Below are 22,013 nucleotides of genomic sequence, written 5' to 3'. Positions count from 1 at the left end.
CCAGAATACCACGTGCCTTAATTTTATCAGCAAGTTTCCTATGCGGCAGCTTATTAAATGCATTTTAGGAATCTGTTTACATAAAGAAGTCATAAATTTGTCAGATGCAGCTTTTCCATTCTTTCAGCTGTATAAAATTAATCCATGGCTTTTTAAGGGACGATTCATTTTATTCTCTATTTTGGACTCTAGAAGCTTATGTATTGCTAATGTTGAACCATCTGGTACATATTTTCCTGGTTTATCCCTCTCCCTTCTCTGAAAAGAGGTGTTACATGCACTGGAGGATGTAAGTAAGCAGAAACACATTGGGGGATTGAAATGATGCCTTAGGCTCTGAGAATAAAGCGCTCAGCCAGTACTGTGGTCATACCGTTTTTGTCAGTCAAAATAGAATATAAATTACATTCTCAAATTTACAATTAGCATCACTATTCCCAGATTATTTTTTTAATTTGTTGTGAACATTTTGTAGTGCACTACACCTTAATCCAACCTTTGACCCACAACTCATCATGACACTGATCTGTTAATCTCTCCCTTGCCACACCTTTAATGACCTTGTAACCATTAAATTCATTACTTTGTCTCACCCTGGACTTTCTCCCAGCTACCACCCTCGCCTCTGTACTCTTAAGTCCAAAGGGTAGTTCAATCAGTCGTCGACAGATATCACCATATCTGACTGGACTAGTTAAAGCACTGTTGAGGCCTGCTTTCCATTATTAGCCATTCAAAGTTCACCCTGGAATGCATCAATAGCTCCCTTGGCTTTTCATCTCCACAGTAAACAGTCTTCTTCAACCACTCCCATGTCTCTTCCACAATCATCTCCAGCAAAAGTGTGCAGAGCTCATGGACATTTTTGTCACAAAGACCAAGACCATAGTTTCACTGTCTTTGCCGTTTCCCTTACTTCTAGTCCATTGGGCCAAACTTCCCCTAACGTTCCCTGCTGCCCCTTCTCCAGATTCTTTCCCATCTCCCCCCCTTGCTCTCTCCAACCTCATTTTGTCTAGGAGGCCCACCTCTCGCTTCCCCCTGCAATTCCCACCAACCTGTTGACCACCCAACTTTCCTTCCATGTTAGCAGATATTGTTAGCGGTTCTCTCTCCTCAGGTACTATATGCCTCCCCTTCAAATCTGCTGTCATCGCCCTCTAATCAAAAGAAAAAACACTCTGGACCCCTCTGTTCTTGCAAACCACTGCACCATCTCCAACATCTCTTTTCTCTCCAAAGCTTGGTCACCTTCCAAATCCATGCTTATCGTTCCCACAATTCCATATTTGAATCCCTCGAATCAGGTTTTTGCCATGGTACTGAAGTACTGACATGGCTCTTATCAAAGTCACAAATGGCATTCAATGGGCAGAAATTTTTGCTCGGCGGCAGGCGCATGACTGACCCGCTCGAGCGTGAAATGACGCACGTTAGCCGAGCATGCCGTTGTCAATGTGCAGTCGCGCAATAGTTTGGTCGGCGGACACATGTTGGATCTGGCAGTGCGCCCGCCAACAATTAAAAGGCCTGTAAGGCCATTAAATAACCAGTTAAATCAAATTTTTCACTATCTGTCCAACCTAACAGTTGGCGGGCAGGCGAAACGGCCTTTGCATTTTTTTGGAAAACTCATCCACGGGCGGGATGAGGTTTCCAAAAGCAAGTAAAAATAAATTAAAACTTTAATTTTTCATTAATAACATGTCCCTGCTCATGTGATAGAGTCACATGAGGGAACATGCTTTATTACATTTTTAAAAATTATTTTTTTATATCTCGTCATCTCCCTGAGGCAGCTCCGGGAGATTATGCAGCGCTCTCTCGCACGCATGCACGAAGTTCATGCTTGGCCGGCTCACCCTCCTCCCCACACCCCATACAGGCAGCACTCAGTGCTGCCACTTGCTTTTCACGATGGGCAGGCCTTAATTGGCCTGCCAGCTTGAAACTGCAGTGCTTTGCTGATTGCGCACGGCGGTTGGCTTCCTGACTGTCCCCGCCTGCCCCGGCCGAGCATCCCCGCCAAGGGAAAAATTCTGCCCTATGTGACCATCATTATGATCAACTTTCCCAATATGATGCCACCACTAAAGGCATCTTCCTCTTCACTTCCATTTCAGCAGACCAAAGGGACCCTTCCCTCTGTAACAACCTGATCCTACTCCTCAATTGCCCCTAACACACTCTTCCCTTCCCTCATCGCCTTGCCATGCAAGCACAGGGGATGCAACATATGTTTTACATTCTCCCTTCTCACTGTCCCATACCCCAAACACTCCTTCTGGGTGAAACAGTTAACTTGCACATCTTTCAATTTAATATACAAAAACAGAATTACCTGGAAAAACTCAGCAGGTCTGGCAGCATCGGTGGAGAAGAAATCAGTTAACGTTTCGAGTCCTCATGACCCTTCGGCAGAACTGAGTATAGTTAGGAGAAAGGTGAAATATAAGCTGTTTCTTCTCCACCGATGCTGCCAGACCTGCTGAGTTTTTCCAGGTAATTCTGTTTTTGTTTTGGATTTCCAGCATCCGCAGTAGCTTTTAGCTTTTTGTTTTTATTTCAATTTAGTATACTGTATTCATTGCCCACAGTGCGTTTTCTACATTGAGGAGACTGCTTTGCAAGAGGCTGCAATCAGTCCGCAAGCATGACCCTAAGCTTCTGGTATCCTGTCATTTTAAACATCCACCACACTCCCAGTCATTCAGGAGAAGTGGTTGTGAGCCGCTGCCTTGACTGCTGCAGTCCACATGGCGTAGGCACACCCACAGTGCTGTTGAGGAAGGCAGTTCCAGAACTTTAATTCAGCGACAGTGAAGGAATGGTGATATGGTTCCAAGTCAGGATGGTGTGTGGATTGGAGGGGAACTTTCAAGTGCTGATGTTCCCATGCACCTACTGCCCTTGTTCTGGGTTTAGAAGGTGCTATAGAAAGGCCCTTGGCAAGTTGCTGCAATGCATCTTGTATATCATACAGACTGTTGCCACTGTGCATCAATGGTGGAGGGGTGAATGTTTAAATTATCAGATAGCATGCCAATCGGGCAGGTTGCTTTGTCCTGGATTGTGTTGAGTTTCTTGAGTGTTGTTGAAGCTGCATTCATGCAAGTGGGAAGTATTAGACACACTCTTGACTTGTGCCTTGTAGATATGGTGGACAGGTTTTGAGGAGTAAGTAGATGAGATATTTACTGCAGAATTCCCAACTTCTGACCTATTCTTGTATTCATGTATCACAGTAATTATCTTACTGCTCCAGTTAAGTTTCTGGTCAATGGTGATCCCTAGGATATTGATGGTGGGGGATTCAGCGATGGTAATATAAAGAATGTCAAGAGGAGATGGCTAGCTTTTATCTTGTTGGCAGTGGTGATTCCTTGGCACTTGCATGGCGGGAATGTTACTTGCCTTTTGTCAGCCTAAGTCTGAATATTGTCCAAGTCTTGCTGCATGTGGACAGAGACTGCTTCAGCATCTGAGGGGTTGCAAGTGGTGCTGAACATTGTGCAATCATCCCCATTTTTGACCTTATGATGGAAGGAGGATCATTGTTTAACCTCTAGTGGAAAAGCTTTTAGAAACAATAGTATGCATCAAAATTAAGAGTAACTTGGACAAGTGCAGATTAATTAAGTAAAGCCAGAATGGATTTGTTAAAGGCAAATTGTGTTTGATTAACCTTTTGATGAGGTAACAGAGCATTGATGAGAGTAATGTAGTTGATGTGGTGTAGTTGGACTTCGCCCGCTACTGACCGGCTCGCCTGCCGGGGAGAAAATTCTCCCCTTGGATGTGCAAGCGCAACTTAAAAATTTGTAGGTGACTCAAAATTTGGAAGTATTGTGAACTGTGAGGATAGTGATAGACTTCAAGAGGTCATAGACAGGCTGGTGGGCATGTGGCAGATAAAATTTAATGCAGAAAAGTTTGAAGTTATTCATTTTGGTTGGAAGAGCAAGGAAAGCCAACATAAAATATTGGGTATAATACTAAAGGGGCTGCAGGGGAAGAGGAACCTGTGAGTATGTATGTGCAAATTGTTCATGGTGAAAAGGAAGGTTGAGAAAGGAGTAGACCTTGTAAATAGAGGCTTAGCATACAAAAGCAAGGAAATTCTGATGACCTTTATAAATCAATGGTTTTTCCTCAAATGGAGTATTTTATCCAATTTTGGACACCACACTGTAGGAAATGATGTACATACAATGTGGCAAAGATTAATGGTGAGTTAGAGGATTGGGAACATTTTAATAATCAACAAAAGATGACCAAAACAATAAAAACGGAGAAAATAAACTTTGAGGGTAAACTAGCAAGTAATATAAAAAGGGACAGTAAGAGCTTCTTTAAATATATAAAAAGGAAGAGAGAGGCCAAAGTGAACATAGACCCATTGGAGAATCAGGGTAGGGAAATAATAATGGGGAACCAGGAAATGGCAGAGGAGTTGAATAAATACTTTGCATCAGTCTTCACGGTAGAAGACACTAATAGCATTCCAAAAATACTAAATAATCAAGGGGAAAAGGGGAGGAGGAAATAAATACAATATCTATCACTAGAGAAAAAGGTACTAGTGAAACTAATGGGGCTAAAGGCTGATTAAATCCCCTGGACCTGATGGGTTGCATCCTAGAATATTAAAGAAAGTAGCTACAGAGATAGTGGATGCACTGGTAGTAATCTTCAAAGAATCCTTAGATTCTGGAAAAGTCCCAGAAGATTGGAAAACTGCCAATGTAACACCCTTATTCAAAAAGGGAGGCAGACAAAAACAGGTAACCATTGGCCAGTTAGCTTAACATCCATCATTGGGAAAATGTTAGAGTCTGTTATAAAGGATGTAATAGCAGAGCATTTAGAAATGCATAATATAATCAAGCAGAGTCAACATGGCTTCATGAAGGGGAAATCATGCCTGACAAATTTATTAGAATTCTTTGAGGAGGTAACAAGCAGGATAGATAAAGGGGAACCAATAGATTTAATATATTTGGAATTCTGAAAGGCATTCGATAAGGTACCACACATAAGGCTACTTAATAAGATAAGAGCCCATGGCATTGGGGGTAGTATATTAGCATGGATAGGGGATTGGCTAACTAATAGAAGACAGAGGGCAGAATTTTGCAGTCAGCGAGCAGGGGGCGGGGCCCGCTCGCCGAAGCGTAAAATGACACGGGATGACGTCGGGCGGAACCCCCAACGTCACCCCGCACCACTTAAATTTTCAAGAAGATGGGGGCGGAGCAAAATCAGCTGAGGCCTTTGACAGGGTCATTTAACCAATTAAAGGACGTGCCCGTCCAACCTTAAGGTTGGCGGACAGGCCAGGAGCCCCGGCGGCAAATAGAGAAAACATGAAACCTCATCCGGCGGCGGGATGAGGTTTCATGTAGGTTTTAAAAATTGTAATAAAGTTATTCTGTAAATTATGAACATGTCCCAACTAATGTGACATTGTCACACGAGGGGGACATGCAAGGGATTTTTCTTTTCTCAATTTTTAATAGTTTTAAAACTCAAAGCGATCTCCCTGAGGCTGCACTTAGCCTCAGGGCGATGTGTGCTCTTTCGTGCATATGCGCGAAAGAGCACACTCTCGCTTTTAGGGATTCCCCCCCGCCCGCACAGGGAGTGCATTGCACTTCCCATTGGACGTCACGCTGGGCGGGCCCACGTAAAATGGCGGTGCGGCCCGCTTTGGCTCCACGCCTGCTGGCGATTGGGTCAGACCCGCCCGCCCAACAGGCAGAAAATTCTGCCCAGAGAGTTGGGATAAGGGGGCCATTTTCAAGATGGCAAGCTGTAACTAGTGGAGTGCCACAGGGATCAGTGCTGGGGCTATAGTTTCCAATATTTATTAATGACTTGGATAAGGGAAGTGATGTACAATCGCCAAGTTTGTGAATGACACCAAAATAGGTGGGAAGGCAAGGGGTGAGGATGACACAAAGAGCCTACGGAGGGAAATAGGCAGGTTAAGCGAGTGGGCAAAAACTTGGCAGATGGAATATAATGTTGGGAAAATGTGAGGTTATGCACTTTGGCCGGAAGAATAGAGGAGCTGAATATTATTTAAATGGAGAAAGACTACAGAAAGCTGCAGCACAGAGGGATTTGGGGGTCCTCATGCATCAATCACAAAAAGCTAGCATACAAGTTCAGCAGGTAATAGGGAAGGCAAATGGAATGTTGACCTTTATTTTAAAGGGAATGGAGTATAAAATTAGGGAAGTCTTGCTAAAGCTACACGAGGCACTAGTTAGACCACATCTAGAATACTGTGAACAATTTTGGTTCCCTTATCTAAGGAAATATATACTGGCATTGGAGGCAGTCCAGGGAAGGTTCACTAGGTTGATCCCGGGTATGGAAGGATTTTCTTCTGAGGAGAGGGTTGAGTAGGCTGGGCCTGTACTCGTTGGAGTTTAGGAGAACGAGAGCAGGCCTTATTGAACCATATAAGATTCTTAGGAGGCTTGACAGGGTACATGCTGAGAGGTTGTTTCCCCTTGTGGGAGAGCCTAGGACGAGAGGGCACAATCTCAGAGTAAGGGGTTGCCCATTTAAGACAGAGGTGAGGAGGAATTTTGTCTCTCAGAGTGTAGTGAATCTGTGGAATTCTTTACCGCAGAGAGCTGTAGAGGCTGGGTCATTAAGTATCTTCAAGGCTGAGATACACAGATTTTTAATCAGAAATGGAATCAAGGGTTTTGGGGAAAAGGCAGGAAAGTGGAGTTAAGGATTATCAGATTAGCCATGATCTCATTGAATGGTGGAGCAGACTCGATGGGCCAAATGGCCTACTTCTACCCTATGTTTTATGGTCTTATGTGAAGACTTTAGAGAACCTTCAGAAAAGATTTACAGGAAGGGATGAGGGACTTCAGTTATGTAGATAAATTGGAGAAACTGCACCTGTTCTCCTTGGAGAAGAGAAAGCTGAAAGGATTTGATAGAAGTGTTCAAAATCATGACAGAATCCAGTCAGAGCAAATGGGGGGAAACTATTCCCATTGGCAGATGGATTGAGACCCAGAGGACACAAGTTTGAACTGACAGAAGAATCAAATGTGACGAGGAAAGCTTTTTTATGCAATGAGTGGTTATGATCTGGAATGCACTGCCTGAAAGGATGGTAGAACAAGATTCAACTATGGCTTGTAAATGGGAATTGGATAAGCACTGGAGGGAAAAGATTTTCAGGACTGCGGGGAAAAGTCACTGAAGTGGGACTAGCTAAACTGCTCTTGCAGAGAGCTGACACAGGCTTGGTGGGCCGAATGACCACCTTCTGTGCTGTAACAATTCTATAACTCTAGAATTTAATCTCTCCTGCCTTCCACCCAAAAACAGCCCTTTCCTTTTTGTCCTTCCTTCCCCTCCTTTCCCTGCATCTACACTTGCTTTAAACCTATTACCTCATATTTTCCAGTTCTAATTTGTTGCATTGGTCATATTTGTTGCAAAGGTCAATAGCAGGTCAACTGCTATTTGTTGCAAACCTCCACGGATACTGCCAGGCCCCACTAAGTATTTCCAGCATTTTCTTTTTTAAATGTCTTGATATCTCCAGTGACTCGGTATTGAAAATGTTTCTATTGATAACGCTCTTGTTAAGTGCCTTGGGACGTTTTGCTACATTAAAGCCACTATATGAATGTAAGTTGTGGCTGGTGGTGTTGAAGCTATATTGTATTTATTTCCTGGTGGAAATGTACCCAAGGCAATATTGTGATAGTACGCAGCTTGGGTACATCTTTGGAATCAAAATTTGCAATGAATTTAAGCTATAGGAAAACTGGCCACATGAGGGGGCTGAGTGGACATGCATAGCAGAATAATATCTCTATCAGTGTAGATTCAGCTTATAAATTTATCCAGCCAATTTAACCTCTCCACAAAATCGTTGTTCAAATAAAAATCAATAGAAAAATAGAATAAAGTTTACAAATAATGAATGGTTCATTATTGCTAGTTTGTAACTAGATATAGGGGAGAATTTTCTCCCTGTTGGGTGGGCCGGTTGGGAGTGGGTGCGGAGCAGATCGTCGCCCCCGATCGGCTGCGTGCCGCCATTTTGCTTGGGCAGGCCAATTAAGGCCCGCCCAGCGTGACCCGCACCTGGTAGCGCTTAGTACTACCTGCCCAGGCAGGGGGAGGAGGGAAAGTCAGGGCCTGCGCTCTTTCGCGCATGTGCGTGAAAGAGCGCAACAATCTCCGAGGCACGGAGCTGCCTTAGGGAGATTAAGCTCAGATTTAAAGTTGGAAAAAATAAGAAAATAAAATTATTCAGACATATCCCCTCATGTGACAGTGCCAGCCCTGACAGGGGCAGCCCTGTCAATTTTTTTCATTGGATTATTAACGGCCTTAACAGGCCTTCGACAGTTCAGCGGGCATGCGGCTGACTCCGGTGCACGCCCGCCGAAAGGAAGATCGGAATGACGTGCGGTGACATCGGGACACATGCCCGACGTCACTGCGCATCATTTTATGTGTCAGCAAGTGGGGCCCGCCCCCACACACCGAAGAAAAAATTCTCCCCATTGTCATAGTGATATTAGAATTCGCTACAAAATGAAGTCATATTTGTGACAATTTTGCTGTCCCAAGCTGAAGTTGGTTTTAGATGTGATATATTTATAAGTGTCACAATCAAAAGTTACAAATTTGCACAAATTTCCTGGTTATTTCCTGGTTTGTAATCTCATGTGTCCAGAATCAGAACTCCAGACTCAACAGCCAGTGGGTCTTGCAGGTTTTTTTGATCCATTAATTCTGATGAATGGAGAATCCCGCAGAACCTGCTTACACTGGGATTAAAATTGCTGTTGTGGTTTATTGGTTAAAAATTCTTATTCAAAATAACTGATTTCTCTAAGAAGTTGCAATTATATTGGTACAAAGTGTTGATCCAGGCTTTTGAGTGTGTTTTTAAAAGAAAAATAATCACCCAGTATACCATTTGTGCAGGTGCTCATTTTAACTTTCTCTGCTGCAGAGTTGTGCTGATTTCAAATTATACTCAAACATTGGATATCTTGCAAGAAATGTGCAAGTGTTTTGGGTATAGCTATACCCGACTGGATGGACAAACACCCGTCAGACATCGACAACAAATTGTGGATTCATTTAATAGCAAACATAGCAAGAGTTTCATCTTCCTGCTCAGCTCAAAGGCTGGTGGAGTCGGCTTAAACCTAATTGGAGCATCCCGGTTGGTTTTGTATGACATTGACTGGAATCCAGCAAATGACGTTCAGGTACATATATGCAAGAAATATAGATGAGATTGTGACTAGTAAATACTGTATAAACTAGGTAACTTTTGAGGCTAAAACTATTTGTGATTGATAGTGTACTAACAATTCATAAAATGTTGAGTTTTCAATGGGCTTTTGTTTTATTAATAATTCCAGAGTGAAGATACATTCCACTTTCTACATAACCTGTCTTAATCTTCTACATAACCTGTCTTAATCTTGGTGTAGATAGTATAGGTTTCAGTAAGTGCTTGAGACACTCCATGCCTCAGCACTTGAGGTCTAAAGCAGTATAATCAATGGCCCCTTGATGAAGAACTTGCTAAATCCTATTATTTGCAACATTGGAAGTAGGAGATTAATAACCTAACCTTAATTACTATATCAGTGTGGTTCCCATCAGGTAGTGCATTCCAAATTCTAACTACACATTATGGAAAAAAGGTTTTCAGCATGCCACCTTTGGTTCTTTTGCTAGACACTTTAAATCTGTGATGTCTCGTTATCAGTCCTTCAGCCTTTGAAAATAGTGTCTCTTTATTTACTCTATCTAAATCACTCATGATTTTAAACACCACCATCAAATCACCTTTTAGCCTCCACTTTCTAAGGAGCTTTTCCAGTCGATTCACAAAGCTGTAATCCATCAACCCTGGAACTATTCTAGTAAATCTCTTCTGTATCCTCTCCAAAGGGTCCAAATTGTGGTGCCCAGAATTGGATGCAATACTGCAACTGGGGCCGAATTAGTGTTGTTTAAAGGTTTAGCATACGTTGTACTCTGTTTCTATCTATAAAGCCTAAAACTCCTTATACTTTATTAATGGCTTTGTTAGCCTGTCCTGTCACCTTCAAACATTTGTGAACAAAGACCCGTTAGTCTCTGTTCTTGCACTCCCTTTAAAATTGTACCATTAATCATGCATTGTCTATCCTCATTCTTCTACCCAAATAAATCACCTCGCATTTTTCTACGTTGAACTTCATCTGCTATGTGTCTACCCAGTCCCCAGCCAATCTTTGTCCTCTTGAAGGCTATTACCATCATCTCACTGTTATTACAGTTCCGAACTTCATGCTCTGATGTGAGTAACACATCTATGTCCCACCACCTGTTTTACAATGTATTAGAGCTCCTGTACATACATGAAAAGTGATTAAAGGCTGCTATTTGTTGCAATTCATTTTTTAAAGTATAAATTTATGTGCTCCTATTTCTCAAGGCTATGGCCAGGGTATGGAGAGATGGTCAAAGGAAACCTGTGCATATTTACAGACTACTCACTACAGGTTTGTTTTTGCACATTATTCCACATTAAATAATTGTACTAATTATCAGATATATCTGTAATTTGAGTATTGATGCCCCCGCAAATGCCTGCTAAAAGCTAAAAGACTGATGCATGATTCTCATTTTAAAAATGAGATGTTATTTTGAAATGGTTTGTAAATAAACCTAAACCTAGTAGTATTTTTTTCAATTAAACAACTGAAGTAAGCGAAAATTTTATTGTATAACCAATGGTGCAACACATTGTAGAATTAATGCACAATGCTATAATAATGGAAAGCACGAGTTTCGACACCTAGGATACCAATTCCAAGAGCACAGGAAGCATAACAAGTAGTCAAATTGACGTTAGAAGCAAGAACTCATGCTGGATTTGTTGAGATAATTTGGATGACATGAGATATTGAATGAGCACAGTTGACTGATTTTCAGAAGCTATTTGATATTTTTGAAGATATCTAAGGCACGTGCCAACGAGGAGCAAAATCAGCCCAGCTTTCTGCTCCTACTTGGTATCTTTTTTTTCCTCCTTTCCCAGCCTCATTGCTGATGAAGATGTAAGAGGTAATCCAGTGCACAGAATTGTGCGATTACCCCTATAATATCTAAAATACCTGAGGTATTCACTACCTTGATCCTTGAGTTAAGCGAGCAAGGTAAGAGTTGATCAATGACTTGTTGTTGAAGGAACAGCCAAATCCAAATGCAAATAGCACCCCTGACAAGGAGCCAACATCTTAAAATGTTTCAATGAAGAAAAATTGATGAGGGCTACAAAAGAAGAACAAAGCTGGCAAGCAGGGATGTGATTATTAAAAGAACCTGTGCTCAGTTGTACTCACTGGACATGCAATGATTTAGCTGTTGTATCCCCCCAAACTGCTTGCATACTAAAGAGAATCAGCTCTCATCTATGACTTGCATCTTCTTCAAATGAGTGTTTCTTGCCAAGGATCCACTGTGTTGATCCCACTGCGCACGCATCAAGGAAGGGATGAATCTGAAGCCAGTCGTTTCCTTAATCCAGATTTATTTTAAAAACCACAGAGTATTGGCACAGATTCCTCTTGTTCTCCCCAAACACCTTAATCCTTTCCCTAACTGATGGCAATTGCTTTTAATTACAAACTAAAAGCATACACTCTATTAATGCATGATTCCAACATTAACACACTGTACTCCTATCAAATACATCTTTTATCATAACTAAATTAATTCACAAACATTTGTTCTAAACCTGTAAACAAGCATTAGGTGTTGATTTTTGTTGGTGAAATCATGTACAACGTTGGAGGAGCTCCTTATTCGATTTGTTAAGTAGAAGTCATTAAAAGTATATTTTCCAAAAGCAGAGATAGCAGCTGTTGAAGTTCATACCAGAAATGTGCCTTGTAATTGTTGAGAAACTGTGGTTGCTGACTCCCCCTTGTTGTATTCTCTACCCGAAGGTAGGTCCGACCCACAGTGCCGCGATCTCCACCACAGCTAGGGCAAGGAGACCGGTTGCGAACCCCCCTCAGCCAGAACGGGGATCGAATCCCGTGCAGCTGGCATCAATATGATCAACACCAGTCATCCCGCCAATTGAGCCAACCAGAACCCCATCCTCACCAAGGGATCCAAGTTGCTGCAGCAACATGGACTTTTAAATCCATGTTGTAGTCCGGAGCTATGAATAGTGATGGCCGAGGTTCCAATTTTCTTTCCATCAAAAGGCTGCCCAGGAATTTCTCCCACTCTTACTACCTGCCATTGGCAGATGTTGGAAAGATTTATAAGTTGTTTCTCAACCTGTTTGTGTGTCTGCCTAACAATCTGAAAATGTTTCATCTAAAACAAATCCTTTGTGCTGAGTAAAACCTATTACCATAACGAGCCACAAGATGGAGTATGCTGTGCACACTGAAACAGATAAACAGAGCTTTAAATTAGACATTTTTCATGCCATCTGTCTAAACAGTTAAAAAATTTAGAAATCTTTTATCCAAAACACTATGGGTGTTATTAAAAAAAGACTTTGATGGCTATTCATTTTTTTATCCAAAAAATATACACAGATTGAATTATAAATGGAAAATATTGCCTGTCTGTGGAAATCCTATTCATTAGCCTTTGGCATTGATGTTAATCCAAGTTTCCTGATGAATTAATATTTTCATCCCCATAAATCACTAAAAAATGCAGACGCATTTACATCTGTATCTGTCTCAGTCTTTTTGGCCGTGAATGCAAATCAATCACTTCAGGAACTTTAAAATTATAAAATTGCAGATTTTGAACTGATTTGGCATGACTTTCAGTAGTTGTTGAATCGTCATGTTGCATCATATGTGTATCAGTAAACGTCATTGGCTGCTCAGATTTTCCATGGTTTTACTGACTTTCAATTAGTTTTATGGAAGTAGTAAGCTTACTGGCATTCAAAACACTGATTAATTACATTGTGGAATTTTGACTTAACCAACTAGAGTAATTTGAAGAGCTCAAATTGGCTAAGTAAAATGCATTTTCTTCAAAAACAGGTTTTTTTTACGCAAACAGCATTTTCCCTTATTTACATTTTAACAGTTAATTTGTGCTTACCTTTCTTTTTTGTGCCACTGCACAAACTTTTATAAAGTTTTTAAAAACTACCTAATAGTTCATTTGATGAGTAGCTGAGCCATATAGATCATAAATACCTCCATTTGATCCACAGTGTGTATTAAGGACTCTTACTGGCTTTAGCATCACTGAGATAGGTAGTGAAAAATCGGCCAGGTTTCTCTCTCCTGGCTGCTTTTTAATGGCTTGTTTTTACCAGTTCAACATTGTAGTCAAATTGGAAATCAGGAACTATTTTCTTAATTGAAAAGTGGGCAAAATGATTAAAGGATTTCTCTGAATAACGCTAATATTCTAATTGTAATTAGATTTTTGGTTAAAAACTGCTTGCTGGTTATGGTATATAATGCTTTTCCTCTACCAGCAGTAATAAAATGGGCTGAATTTTGCCGTCAGCGAGCAGGAGGCGGAGCCCACTTGCCGACACGTAAAATGACACGGGATGACGTCATCCCGCCCCATTTAAATCTTCAGGAAGGTGGGCCTGCAACAAAATCAGCTGCGGGCCCGCCGACCTGTCAATGACCAATTGAGGCCAATGACAGGATCATTAAAACAATTAAAGGACCTGTCCGTCCAACCTTAAGGTTGGTGGGCAGGCCAGGAGCCCCGGCAGGGAATAGAAAAAACATGAAACCTCACCCACCGGCGGGATGAGGTTTCATGTAGGGATTTAAAGTTTTAGTGTAATTTGTCACATGAGGGGGACATGTTAAGGATTTGTTTTTTCTATTTTTAATGTTTTTAGAACCGTCAGCGATCTCCCTGAGGCAGCACTTAGCCTCAGGGAGATGTGAGCTCTTTTATGCACATGTGCAAAAGGGCGCACTCTCGCTTTTGGGAAATCTCCCCCCGCCCGAACAGGAAGAGCATAGTGCTTCCAGCCGGACGTCACTCTGGGCGGGCCTTAATTGGCCCGCCCACATAAAATGGCGGCAGGGCCCGCTTCTCCGGTGGGGTTCGGCTCCCCGGAGATTGGGTCAGGCCCGCCCACCCGGAAGGCAGAAAATTCTGCCCAATAAGTCCCACATTTTTATTCGTTTGTTAATCTTACAACTGAGACCTGAAATATGAGAGCATTTATTCTTTTCTTTATCCTCTCTGATGTTCCTGGGCATCATATAACTTGTGACTGAGGAGAGTGATCTGCTGTGTCAGATCTGTGCGTGTCCACTGTGGCTCAATTGGTAGCATTCTCGCCTCTGATTCAGAAGGTTGTGGGCTCAAGTTCCACTCCAGAACTTGAGCACAAAAGTCCTGGCTGGCATTCCAGTGCATTACTAAGGGAGATACTAAACTGAAGCCACATCTACCACCTCAGGCAGGCGTAAAAGATTCCATTGCATTGTGCCAAAGAAGAGTAGGGAGGTTATCCTGACCAATATTTATCCCTCATTCAACTTCACAAAAACACAGATTATTTGGCCGTTATCACATTGCTGTTCCTGGCAGCTTACGTTGTGCAAATTGGCTGTGGCGTTTCCCACACTGCGACAGTGACTACATTTGAAAAGTATTTCATTGGCTGTAAAGCGCCTTGGGACATCCAGTGGTCATGAAAAGTGCCATGTAAATGCAAGTATTTTCTTTCTCGGTCATTGCTGTTTTTGTAGCAGCTGGACATAAGAGATATCCAGGTGCTTTTCCCTCTAGTTCTATTTCAATTACTTGAGGAAGGCACCTTGCCTCAGCTTCATACCTTTCTATAGCAATATAGCTGAGATTGGAAACTCAGTGGAATTGGGATTAAATCTCCACTGCATGACACCAAATATTGATGTTCTATGCTACTAGTACAGAACGAAATAGAACATATTGTAACATTGTAGGTTGATTCTGGATGCCCCTAAAGGAAAAGTTGGATTTAACTTTATAATCTTCACACAAAGAAAAACATCATACAGATTAGACTAGAGATTTTACAGTAGTTAAACACTTGTACAAACATGCGTATCATGTACAGACAGTACAACCAAGAAGATATTATCTGTTCACCCATGGTTAATAGGAAGTCCATCAACTAGCAATTGAATCACATAAAGTTAAAGCACAACTGAAGACAATTTGACTCACAGGGCAGAATTTTGCCATCGGCGAGCAGGGGGCGGGGCCCGCTCGCTGACGCGGGATGACCCCCGACGTCATCCCAGCCCATTTAAATTTTCAGAAAGGCAGGCTCGCCGACCTGTCAATGGCCAATTGAGGCCATTGACAGGATCAATTATACAATTAAAGGACTTGCCCGTCCAACCTTAAGGTTAGCGGCCAGGCCAGGAGCCCCGGCAGGCAATAGAAAAAACATGAAACCTCATCCACCGGTGGGATGAGGTTTCATGTAGGGTTTAAAAAAGTTTAATAAACTTATTATGTAAATTATGAACATGTCCCATCTCATGTGACATTGTCACATGAGGGGGACATGTTAAGGAATTTTTTTTTCTATTTTTAATATTTTTAAAAGTGTCAGCGATCTCCCTGAGGCAGCACTTAGCCTCAGGGAGATGTGAGCTCTTTTGTGCACATGCGCAAAAGAGCACACTCTCGCCTTTGGGGAATCCCCCCCACACGGTAAGCGCATAGCGCTTCCCACCGGACGTCACGCTGGGCTGGCCTTAATTGGCCCACCCACGTAAAATGGTGGCGGGGCCCACTTCTCCAGCGGGGATCAGCTCCCCGCCCGCTGGAGATTGGGTCGGGCCCACCCGCCCAACAGGCAGAAAATTCTGCCCATAGTGTCTGCATTGGTTCTTTGCTCAGATAAGCTAGAGCTAACCTCACCATCATACTTCCTCCCCATAACCTTGTATCTTCATCTGTTTCAAATATTTACTCATTTCCCTTAGTTGATCAGCTGGACTGTTACACCTTAACCAGAATGTAATGCCACATAACTGTTTAATATTGTTTGGTCATGTTTGGGTCAGTTGGTTAAAGACACGCATACAAATGAAACTTAATTTCACTAACATGATCAGATGCACAATTTAACACATTCTTCCATTACAGGGACCATAGAAGAGAAGATTTATCAGCGACAGGTCAGTAAACAAAGTTTGTCTGGAACAGTGGTTGACCTAAAAAAGAAGAATGAGCATGCCAACTTTTCAGTAGAAGAACTTCGAAATCTTTTCAAATTAGATGAAGACTCTAACTGTCTTACCCATGATCTCCTGTGTTGCAACTGTTTGGGAAATGGAGAACCATCAGGTAAGCACCGGGCTTTGACAAGTGTAATAAACCTATTTTAGTTAGATACTGATAAATTGGAGGCAAAATTATTATTGCAGCGTCCTCCCCATGCTGTGGGAGTAGGAAATTCACTTTAGATTGTCTTTGACATCAAGAGTACCAGGATGTTCCCTCTTTGTTGCATACAAAGGCACCTACTATTCTTAATGTCTCACCATCTCAAGAATTGATCAGTTTACAAAAATTGTTGTGACCATCCATTGAGAATTGGCATGGGCTGATCCACCTGCCATTTTCCCCTCTCTCTTGCTGTGGAGAAACAACTAACTTAGCTCCCCTTACGACTTCATGATGAAAATCTGAAACCATTACTGTGAGGAATCTTGAATAACATCAACAACTTGCATTTATATAGCATCTTCTACGTAAAACATCCCAAGGAGCTTCACAGGAGCATTAACTTTGACACCAGGCCACAAGAGGAGACATTAGGACAGATGCAGTAAGTTTTGAGGAGCATTTTAAAGGAGATAGAGTGGTAGAGATGTAGAGAGGCTTAGGGAGGGAATTCCAGAGCTTAGGGTGTCAGTAACTGGCGAAGTGAAGAATATTTTGAATGCACAAGAGACCAGAGTTGGAGGAGTAGAGAGAACTCTGAGGGCTGGAGATTACAGAGATAGGGGGGGCAAAACTATGGAGGAATTTGAAAACAAGGACGAGAATTTTAAAATCGAGGTGTTATTAGATGTGGAGCCAATGTAGGCCAGGGGTGACGGTTGAATGAGACTTGGTCTGAGCTAGGATATGCACAGCAGAATTTGGGATGAGTTCGAGAGCACCAGTAGGCCATTGGCATCCTGTTGCATTGTGCTACCATTTAAGAAGTGTAACATTTAAGGATATTTGGTTTGCAATATAAGATTTTACTTACTCAAATCTGGAAAGTTAAAGCTCAATTAAATTGTGCTGGCACCAGTCACGTGATGTTTGCTGACAGGCGCTAGTATCATAGAATTAATGTCAGTATAATTTGTGAACACTTCAAGTGAGAAAGATTCTGGAGGAAAGTTTATGCTGGGGTCAGGTTGCCTCATAGTGAATTTATGGCTGAAGGGTCGTTACTTGGATCGGGGAGAGACTTCTGCCCCCAACTAGGATGAAGTCCCGTCTCCAAGATCTGGCAGAGATGGTGGCATAGCGGTAATGTCACTGGGCTAGTCATCCAGTGGCCCAGGCTAATACTCTAGAACACGGATTCAAATCCCACAACAACAGGTGGCGGAATTTAAATTCAATTAATACATTCAAGTAATTAATCAAAAACAAATCTGGAATGAAAGCTAGTCTTCATAATAGTGACCATGAAGCCATCATAGATTGCTGTAAAAACCCATCTGGTTCACTATTGTCCTTTAGGGAAGGAAATCTGCTGTCCTTACCTGGTCTGGCCTACATGTGACTCCAGACCAGCAACAATGTGGTTGACTTTTAACTGCCCTCAAATACAATTAGGGATGGGCAACACATGCTGACATTGCCAATATCACTCACATCCCATGTTAGAATATTTTTTTTTAAAAAAGTCCTCTGGCCCTAGCACCCACTGCTGGAACTACAGGCAGTCCCAAACACAAAGGAGTTATGGAGCTGGAAATAGAGGAGTTTCACCCGGCCAGGTTGGGAGGCCCTGACGAGCAGTTGGGGTCTTGGTTCAATAGGATGTAGGGGCTATCTTGGCGGTGGGGGGGGCCACTTGGCCCAGCCATTCGCTACTGCTGGTAAAATACCAGCAGCAGCAGGAAGAGGCCCTTAAATGGCCATTAATTTCCCACAGGCGAGCGGGCTACCCAATGCATTCTCTGCCACTGGTAAAATACCTGCAGAGACGGGTAGGTGATGGGCACAGCGCTGTCACCATGGCGCTCAATTTTACACCTGCTCTGCCTGCCAGCCCACTCCCAGGGGGAGGGAGATGACGTAAAATTCCATCCTCTGTTAGCAAGTCTGAATTTTAAGTCTGAAATCAAACAAATCTCAAATAAATTCTGTTCATATGGTGCATTAGTTTATTCCACCATAAAGGTTAGTAAAAAAAAATCAATTTTCCCTTTCAGAGGCAGCACACACGCACTGTTTGCCATGTTGGGCACTAGCACCCATTTTGTGCCAATTTCACAGGAAACATCAAATTTCTAGGCCATTGCCTCTTATAATAGAGGAGCTTTCTTTGGGTTACTGGGTTTACTTGTGTTACTTGATTGCTGAATATTCCTTAATATCATTGGTACGGAGCTGGAAAGTTCAGTGGTCAATTAAATAATTGGCTGACAGTGAAGTAGTTCTGTTGTAAACAATTTCATTCTGATGTTATAATACTGTCTAAGAGGCCAAAACCATTATATAAATTACACTACACAACTAGGATTTAACAGTGGTTTATGGACCTGGAGCTGCCTTGAAAATCTATGTGCATGTCCTGCAACCCTCCCTTTACGCCAGTTGATATCCAGAACATACAGTATGTTAACTGCGCCTTATTCTGTGACTTTGTTTTAAAAATTGGCTGGATCCTGTTTATTTGCCTTTCTCAGATTCTGCCTTCTTTTCCACAGTATTTTCTGATCTGAAATATTTCCTGATTTCTCAAGCCGGCTTCTTTTCAGCCACTCTTTTAATTTCACTCTTTCAATTTTGTTAGCCCCCACCCCTAGTGTTCTCTCTCTTAACCCATTCTCTGTTCATCTGGCTTTAGTTACATCATCTTGTTTTATGTGAAATTACGCAAAGTGAACACTTGACAATGTGTGGTAGCCAAAGGCTGAATTTCACGAGTTTTGACTGTCAGACCCATTGTGAAAATGTAAAAAGATGCATCTGAAACCATGTTATTTAAATTAATTCATGCTCTCATTCCAGCTAACCTTGCTGCTGAAAAGCCTCTGACTCCCAGAGCCTGTCAACTAGGTCATGATGCAGAGAAGTCTGATTCCCAGAAACACCTTTCTATGTCAGATCTGATGTACTGGAAGCACTTTTCTGGAGAGATTCAACATTTCCCAGATCCTGTACTTGAAAAAGCTAACGAAAATATCACCTTCATTTTTCAAAACATAACAAAACCACAGACTATGTCCAGCTGAGGAAATGATGGAAATGAGTAAACATATCATGGAATTTCAGACTTAAATTTGTAATTCTGCTTACTTTTGTTTAGAAGCTTGGGTAGAATCTGTATAAACATTTTGGTACTGTACCCAGCCTGTTTGAGTTCATGGGTTTGTAATAATTAACTGTTTTAGTTCATTAAGTTGAAAACTATCGCTGATAAGACAGGTACACAGAGTCAGCATTCATCAGTCTGGATAGCTGTAGAATAAACCTCCCTTCAATCTGTCCCAACAACATCCCTTAACCCAAACTATTCCCCAGAATGACTACACTGATGGTGACTTGGTGTAAGAATTGACAATTGTGAACTCACCCCTTTATTGGAATTTGGGATGTAAATTGGTCATTTCACCTGACCCTTATAGCGAGCCCAAGAGAGGAAACCTTCATCTGTACAGACTGACAAAATTCAAACTGAAGCCCCAGAGATGAAAATGTGCTAATCATCAGCACCCAAAGACTCCATTCTTTGTCATGTCTTAAATATCAAAAAATGGTATGAAATGCTATTTTGCCTGCGTGCTGCTATTGGGTTGAGTAAGAATAATATAAGGTTTACTGTTTCCATTGGCTCTCATTTTCATTCCTTCAAAATAGTAACCCATGTTGAATTATTATCTTGAGTGGTGAAAATTGAGGGAGTGTTTTTATGGGCACTGTAGCCTTCAGATATCTTGCCCACGTTGGAAGTCCGTTTTACTATCAGGAGCATTACAGCCTAGCCCAATGCTATTATACTTGGAATCTACACACAAAGACACTTGGCTGCATATAGTGACACTTCTAGAATGGAGATGATTGGGAAATTGCCCTGTCAATTACGCCTGGAGACTGTATTGATGTAAGTGACTGGAATTGATTTTACAGCCTGAGTTCTGTTTGTTGCAGTCCATAGAGACTTTGTTATAATAGACTCTGTAAGTAGACTTTGTTTGCTTTGCTGTTTGCTGTAAAATACACTGTTTGGCTGTAAGTCCTGCCTTCAGCTCATTGGCTGACACAGTGGTGTCCACAGACACTCCACACATACTTTCTAGTGGGGGGCCATTGGATAGAAATAACTTGCACTTGTATAACATATTTCACATCCTCAGGACATCCCAAAGCTTTAGAGCTGATAATTGAATTTAAAGCACAGTAACTGTTGTCATATAGGCAGTGAGCTTGATAGTCAAATTGAATTCCACCCTAGCCCTGAGGCAATTAGGCCAATTGTAGCTCACGTCTGGCTGAGATCAACTAGGGATCAAACTTTCCTTGTCTATACTCAGCAAAACACAGGGTATTAATTTGTCTGCTGAGCTATAAGGAGAGCTAACGTGTCAACGTGCCAAAGCCTTTTCACGTAAGGGAGTAGATACATATTTTAATTGGGAAGGAAAAATAAACAAATTTTATGTTCCAAGACAAAATGTATCATTTTTGGTAAGGGGTGGGTGGCAGAGTGCTTAAAAGTACCACCCTGCATTTAATGCCATTCACAATGATGATCAGGACAGTTCAGCAAGCCCTTCACTAAGGCTGTTTCCTTTGAAGACATTGAAGTATTCCAAATTTCATCTTTGACTCAGCAGAAAATTAATATTACACTTTGGAATCTTGCTTAAATAGTAATTAGCAATGTGGTTTTAGCACACATTCTTAAACCTGGAAGCAAACTTTGTAACTTGTTATTTAATAGGATTGTTTTTGCAAATATGTTTAAAATATGGTATCATTTTAGATCGTACTTTTTCAAGATTCTGAAAAATGGCTTTTTCAGGAAATAAGGCAGGGAAAGAGACAAAGTAACATTAAAGTTTATATACTTGATTCGAACCTGAATTTTTAGCATCCAATTTTGTGAGCATCTCTACTAATTCCACTTGTATGTACCTCCTACCAGATGATATTAATCTTTGATTTAAGTAAAACAATCTGCTGCATTATTCTGTGTGTCTGTTCCTTTGAACACTATGCCTCAGGGTATTATTCCAATAACAATTTCCCAATGTTTCAAAACAGTTCCAAAACTGGGTGGAACAGACAGAAGGGGCTTCAATTTCCATAATTATTTTGTATAGTTTGAAACATGTCCTTTATTCGAAGTGCCAACTTCTGGGGCAGAATTTTCAGGTCCGGGATCGGCCGGGAAACGGGCCGCCGCCCGCGATCGGTCCCCAACCGTGATTTCACGCTGGGGCCCGCCCAGCATTAAATGTGGTTCCCCACTGGTTGGTAAGGGCCAGACAGGGGTAGGGGCCAGTCGGCCGCTGGGTCCAATGGCAACCCGCCAGCCGGTTTAAAAATGGCACAGGCAGCCTCTTGAAGGCTGCCATGGAAGAACGTCTCTTCTGTCTCTTGTTACCTAATGTGATGGAGTCAAATGTGGCTGGAGACACCAGACGGGAAGGCAGGTCGGTTGGGCACTCAGCCTCCCGCTTTTTGGATGAGTGCTTCGTGCTCCTCCAGCAGGAGGTAGCTGCCAGGAGGGACACCCTTGTCCC

The 22,013-nt window shown here is 42.0% G+C and overlaps 1 protein-coding gene across 3 annotated transcripts in view; it reads left to right on the top strand.

Annotated features, from left to right (window-relative positions):
• The window catches only part of rad54b (RAD54 homolog B), a 196,868-nt gene extending 175,413 nt beyond the window's left edge, over window positions 1-21,455 (top strand). For all 3 annotated transcript variants that reach the window (XM_078540758.1, XM_078540760.1, XM_078540759.1), the window contains 4 exons: window positions 9,014-9,275; window positions 10,499-10,565; window positions 16,177-16,377; window positions 19,276-21,455. In XM_078540758.1, the coding sequence (XP_078396884.1) occupies window positions 9,014-9,275; window positions 10,499-10,565; window positions 16,177-16,377; window positions 19,276-19,499 (754 nt within the window). In that variant the 3' untranslated portion in view covers window positions 19,500-21,455. The remainder of the gene's footprint in view (window positions 1-9,013; window positions 9,276-10,498; window positions 10,566-16,176; window positions 16,378-19,275) is intronic.
• Window positions 21,456-22,013: the final 558 nt, after the last annotated feature.

Source organism: Cetorhinus maximus, chromosome 4 (assembly GCF_964194155.1).
Source record: "Cetorhinus maximus chromosome 4, sCetMax3.hap1.1, whole genome shotgun sequence".
Lineage (NCBI taxonomy): Eukaryota > Metazoa > Chordata > Chondrichthyes > Lamniformes > Cetorhinidae > Cetorhinus > Cetorhinus maximus.
The sequence above is the reverse complement of the archived record's forward strand: the minus strand, read 5'-3'. Positions and strand labels throughout refer to the sequence as shown.